The sequence below is a fragment of the Penaeus chinensis genome, chromosome 37, assembly GCF_019202785.1.
Source record: "Penaeus chinensis breed Huanghai No. 1 chromosome 37, ASM1920278v2, whole genome shotgun sequence".
NCBI classification, from domain to species: Eukaryota; Metazoa; Arthropoda; class Malacostraca; order Decapoda; family Penaeidae; genus Penaeus; species Penaeus chinensis.
In genome coordinates, this window is record NC_061855.1 from 11,136,388 (window position 1) to 11,142,258 (window position 5,871).

At 45.7% G+C, this 5,871-nt stretch overlaps 1 protein-coding gene across 1 annotated transcript in view; it reads right to left on the bottom strand.

Annotated features, from left to right (window-relative positions):
- Positions 1-5,012, bottom strand: part of LOC125045493 — a 6,026-nt gene extending 1,014 nt beyond the window's left edge. Inside the window, exons 1-4 of the mRNA XM_047642784.1 lie at positions 4,858-5,012; positions 4,400-4,427; positions 4,107-4,164; positions 2,204-2,301 (exon numbers count right to left, since the gene is read on the bottom strand). Of these exons, the coding sequence (XP_047498740.1) occupies positions 2,204-2,301; positions 4,107-4,164; positions 4,400-4,427; positions 4,858-4,859 (186 nt within the window). The 5' untranslated portion in view covers positions 4,860-5,012. The remainder of the gene's footprint in view (positions 1-2,203; positions 2,302-4,106; positions 4,165-4,399; positions 4,428-4,857) is intronic.
- Positions 5,013-5,871: the final 859 nt, after the last annotated feature.

The following is a 5,871-nucleotide window of genomic DNA, read 5'->3' on the forward strand; positions in this document are numbered from 1 at the left end:
CAGTGCTTCGGGTGGCGTGGGAGGAAGGCAAGGAAAAGGAGCTAGGGGACTAAAGAAAAGAGAGAAGAAAGAAATGGGAAAGAAGGAAAAGAGGGAGATGGGATAGAGGGAGACAAGGGAAATGGGGAAGAGGGAGAAGGAGATGTGAGAGAGTGAGGAGAGAGATGGAAAAGAAAGAGAAGAGGGAGATGAGAAACAAGAAGAGGGAGATGGGAGAGAGGGAGGAGATCTGAAAGGAGCTGGGCTGTGCAAAAGCTGGGTGGAAAGTGATTACACATACAGATATATACATATACACATAAATACATACATACATACATACATGGCTGTGTGCGCTCATGTAAACATCTACGCATGTAGGTAACCAGTGAGAAATATATGGGCCTTCCATATATGGCCCGGCCTGTGTCAGCTTTTTATGGCCGTCTCATTTTGTTCTCTGACACTCGGTGCTTACCGTGGCGGCGGGATTGCTAGCAGGTGCTCCTGCCGCCATAATGTAAGCATACCGCATAATCTCTTTACCAGCACGGCGGCTGTTGTGGGCGGTCCCTCTCTCAGAAACTGTATGTGTTCAAAATTCTGTAAGTAGTGTACCAGGGTGTTGTTCGGCTCGCCACAATGCATGCAGCACCTCTCTTCACGGTCTATTGTCTCTATGATCTTCCATGCACAGTGGTAACCTAGTTTGATTCTGTGAAGAATGACTTCGGTACCTCTGTTGATTACTTCAGTGCCAGTGGGTCATAGCCTGTGGCGTCTGAGAACCCTCTGGCCGAGGGGGAGGATCTCGTTTTCTCTCTGTGAAACTGCAGAAGGAAGGTACGAGCGGCCGCAGTACATTTCTCCTTTAGTATTTTTCGGCTTGGTTACATGATCATGGGAATTGGGGGCATACCCCTGCCAGTGACGGCTAATCTGTCAGCAAGCTCGTTTCCTCTGATGCCAATGTGACCCAATTGATGATTATGCTTCTACCATGAGCAAGAATTCTTTGCGCTATGGTAATCACAGTGGTCAGGAGGTAGAAGTTGTTTTTGGGTGATCTGTGTTGAAGACAGTCAATGGCTATCCTGGAGTCTGTATGTATGACCGCGTGTCCTTCCCTCAGAGACGCGTGGGCTAAGGCTCCCATGATTGCAACTGCCTCTGCCTGTAGCGAGGAGGCGTTATCTGTTATTCTCATGGATTTTGTGTCATCCCTTGCTGCAAAGCCGGCGCATGCAATGTGACTCAAGGGATCGACTGATCCATCCGTGAAGTAGGTTCTACTACCCAGAGGAGTGATGGCTGCAATGAACCTCTCGCTTCTGTCTTTAGACTAGGTTTGGGATATTGATTCTTCCTCCTTGACAAGCTCATGGCAGAGAACTCTATAAAGGTATGTGCCCACGGCGGGGCTTTGTATGCATTAAGGCACACCTCAGTGTTGTGTGTCTTGTTGCAGACACAACATTTAGGCTTGGCTGTTCAGCTAGCCTGGTGGCGACCGTATTTTTGGCACTTAAAGCACCGAAGTGGCTCAGGCACATATGTTCTTAAGTTGGTGCCCCAGTTACCCAGATCAAGGGTAGTGGTTGGGGCTCCTTTCAGGGTCACCAAGACTTGCCTGGTTGGAGTCTTCCCTTTCGACATTCGGGAAGCCTCCACGACCTGGGGAGCCATTGTAACGGCACTCACGGACTAGTGTGAGTGCCAACGGCGGCATGACTGCTTGACCCTAGCCTCCCGAAGGAGACCAGCCGATTGGCCTGACCGGGCCGGGATCAGGCCACCTGTCTTGCTGGAATAGAGGACGCGAGAGGCGTGTTGCTAACCGCAGGGCGTACTCATTCACGGCATTGCTCAACCTCCAGGCCTCCACAGCGCACAAGGCTGTCACGCACGGCAAACACGGGGGTAGGTGTGAACCCCTGGGGAGAGGGGATGCCCTTCCACCTACAAGATAGACATCATTGTTTAGAACCCTTTTGCTCATCCCTCTGAAACAGCCAACCAAAGGCTGTTTCAGCTCAGTGAGGGAAGGGAGATCTTGCACCTTTTCGAGGCGGTCCCTCCATCCCTCTTAAACAACCAACCAAAGGCTGTCTCACCACAGTGAGGGAGGAGAGGAACTGTACTTTTCAGGGCGGTTCATGTATCTATTTGTCTGCGCTTAAAAAACATATACAACGGATGATGCCAACACTCCGCCCACACTCACGCAGAACACCCAGTCCTTGGCGTCGCTTCCGTAACTCGATGGGAAGTTCGGGGAGGAGAAGACCACGCTCTCGCCCGGCGCGATCCACGTCTCGTTTCCTAGCGAGAAAGGCGAGGCCACGTCCGTAAAGTGGAACTGAACATGGAACTTAGTGGTATGAAGCTAATGCCAGGAATACTTTCTGTATATATAAATCAAATAATATTATTACAGAAGAGAAGAGAGAGAGAAAGAGAGATAGTGAGTGAGAGGGAGAAAGACAGACAGAGAGAGGGGGGGAAAGAGGGAAAGAGAGTGATGAGTGAGTGAGTGAGTAAGAGAGGGAGAGAGGGAGAAAGAGTGATGAGTGAGTGAGTGAGTGAGAGAGGGAGAGAGATAGAGTAAGTGAGTGAATGAGTGAGAGGGGGGGAGGGAGAGAGAGAATGAGTGAGTGAGTGAGGGAGGGAGAGAGGGAGAGAGGGAGAGAGAGAGAGTGAGTGAGTGAGAGAGGGAGAAAGAGTGATGAATGAGTGAGAGAAGGAGAGAGAGAGAGTGTGTGTGAGTGAGTGAGTGAGTGAGTGAGAGATGGAGAGAGAGAGAGAGAGAGAGAGAGAGAGAGAGAGAGAGAGAGAGAGAGAGAGAGAGAGAGAGAGAGAGAAAAAGGAAAGGGAGAGTGAGTGAGTGGGTGAGTGAGTGAGTGAGTGAGTGAGGGAGGGAGTGAGTGAGTGAGTGAGTGAGTGAGTGAGTGAGTGAGTGAGTGAGTGAGTGAGGGAGTGAGGGAGTGAGTGAGGGAGTGAGTGAGTAAGTGAGAGAGAGAGGGAGAGAGAGAGGGAGAGAGAGAGTGGGGGAGGGAGAGGGAGGGAGGGAGGGAGGGAGGGAGGGAGGGAGGGAGGGAGGGAGAGAGAGAGAGAGAGAGTGAGAGAGAGAGAGAGAGAGAGAGAGAGAGAGAGAGAGAGAGAGAGAGAGAGAGAGAGAGAGAGAGAGAGAGAGAGTAAGAGAGAGAGAGTAAGAGAGAGAAAGACAGCGAGAAAGAGAGAGAGAGAGAGGAGAGAGAGAGAGAGAGAGAGAGAGAGAGAGAGAGAGAGAGAGAGAGAGAGAGAGAGAGAGAGAGAGAGAGAGAGAGAGAGAGAGGAAGAGAGAGAGAGAGAGAGAGAGAGAGAGAGAGAGAGAGAGAGAGAGAGAGAGAGAGAGAGAGAGAGTAAGAGAGAGAGAAAGAAAGAGTGAGTGATTGAGTGAGTGAGTGAGTGAGTGAGGAAGTAAGAGAGAGAGAGAGAGAGAGAGAGAGAGAGAGAGAGAGAGAGAGAGAGAGAGAGAGAGAAAGAGAGAGAGAGAGAGAATGAGTAAGAGAGAGAGAGAGAGGGAGAGAGAGAGAGAGAGAGAGAGAGAGAGAGAGAGAGAGAGAGAGAGAGAGAGAGAGAGAGAGAGAGAGAGAGAGAGAGAGAGAGAGAGAGAGAGAGAGAGAGAGAATGAGTAAGAGAGAGAAAGACAGAGAGAGAGAGGGGAGAGAGAGAGTGATGAGTTAGTGACTGAGAGAGGGCGAGGGAGAGAGAGAGAGAGAGAGAGAGAGAGAGAGAGAGAGAGAGAGAGAGAGAGAGAGAGAGAGAGAGAGAGAGAGAGAGAGAGAGAGAGAAAGAAAGAGAGAGAGAAAGAAAGAAAGAGAGAGAGAGAGAGAGAGAGAGAGAGAGAGAGAGTAAGAGAGAGAGAGAGAAAGAAAGAGTGAGTGATTGAGTGAGTGAGGAAGGGAGTAAGAGAGAGAGAGAGAGAGAGAGAGAGAGAGAGAGAGAGAGAGAGAGAGAGAGAGAGAGAGAGAGAGAGAGAGAGAGAGAGAGGGGGGGGGAGTGAGTGAGTGAGTGAGTGAGTGAGTGAGTGAGTGAGTGAGTGAGTGAGAGAGAGAGGGAAAGGAGAAAGAGGGACAGAGACTCACCATCGCGCCCATTGGTTTCATTACATAGTTCTGTGTTGTTAACGGCTATCGACCACATCTAAAAGAGAAATTCGAATTGATTTCTTCATCCTCAGTAATCATTCTCTAAATGCAATAGCTATCCTTCATCTGATATTTATTTCTTACATGTTATTATCATTAGACCAAATACAACACGCCTTTTACGATCAATATTTTTCTGTTACAAGAATTGTTTCATACATTCATGAAAATTTATATAATACGATATAGCATAGTATATATAACATAATAATAAGAAATAGAGGACTTGCCACGAAAAAGCCTGGTAATAAAGACGTCCTTGGGACGAAGAAAACGCCAAATATTCGTCACTCGATGCATGAGGTGAAGGGAGGAAGGGGAACGATATATTAATCTACTTAAAAATATACAAATAAAAGGGTCTATAATACAAATTTGATGATAATTTTTTTTATTAGATTATTTCTTTTAAATAGATAATGATAATCACAAAGGATATACACCTGTTGAAATGCAAATTTGCAAATAATACTAATAAAGTTGACGAAAATATCGATAACATAAACATCACTACTAGTTGTACAAATGCACACAGCAATGGTTCATAGTAACAAAAAAATGGAAATGACAATTACAAATCTACCTATCTTTCTACCTCTATATATATTCATCGATATACCTATCTAAAACATCTACTGAAACTCAATGATCTGAATTTAAATAGAATGCTTTCCGTAAATTTACTTACATTGTATATGCGTCTTGAGACCCACAAAAATGGAAAAAAGTTCTCCGCGAAAAGTCAAACGAAGGAGAATAGATTACTTCTGCCACACAAGTTCTGTGCGATCGCTCTGGTGGATTTCCCGCAACTGAGGCGAGCAAGTGTTCGCTAGATGTTATTACGAAGGTGCAGCGTTATGAAATACAATAAAAATGAATCAATAAAAAACGTAAAAGGGGTACCTATACTAATTGTGAATGTGTGATTCATACATTGTGTTTGTGAGGAGGCTGACAAATATTCGAATATTGAACGATTTTCGAATTTAAGCAAACCGCCATATTTTTATATTTTACTATTAGTTTTTGTCGTGTTTCGAAAGGCATCGGCCGTTCGGGTTAATAAAGGGAAGATTGTAGCAAGTAAGCAAGCATTAGTCATGCGAATTCACAGAAATCCGTGTCTCATCCCCACCCCCGCAATGTGTAATAAACTTTCACTTACCATATTCATTGTTATATAATTTTGCTTATAAGAGACTGATTTATTGATAGATTTTTAAGCGTTTTAAAAATCTGAACATTTAAACCTCACAAGGTATTAGCAGTTGCCGTCCGTCACTCCCGACTGGACGACGAAATCTTCTATTGAGTTCTTTGAGGTTTGGGCCCAATTAGTGGATTTAAATGAGGTTTTGGGCGCAATTTTGCCTTAAACGATTCTTCAAGACGACCCCGCTAAAGGTCGTCGTAAGCAGAATCTTAAGAGCCAAGAGGGGGATGTTTGCAAGAAAAGTGAGTGCCATTCTGTCTGTCTCCTCTTATATTCCGTAAGGTATGATTTGAAGTTGCAAATGTCTATAATTGTGCAAATATATGATTTTTTACCGGAATATTTTGGTTGAGTTAATAGATATATCTAAATCCTGAGCAAAAACCCGAGAGCAAAATGAAAACGAAATTCTAGCATGCGGCAATCAGATATAACCTAGCTAAAGCATCTCGCAGTCTAAAGATTCCTGGAAGTTAAACGACTTAT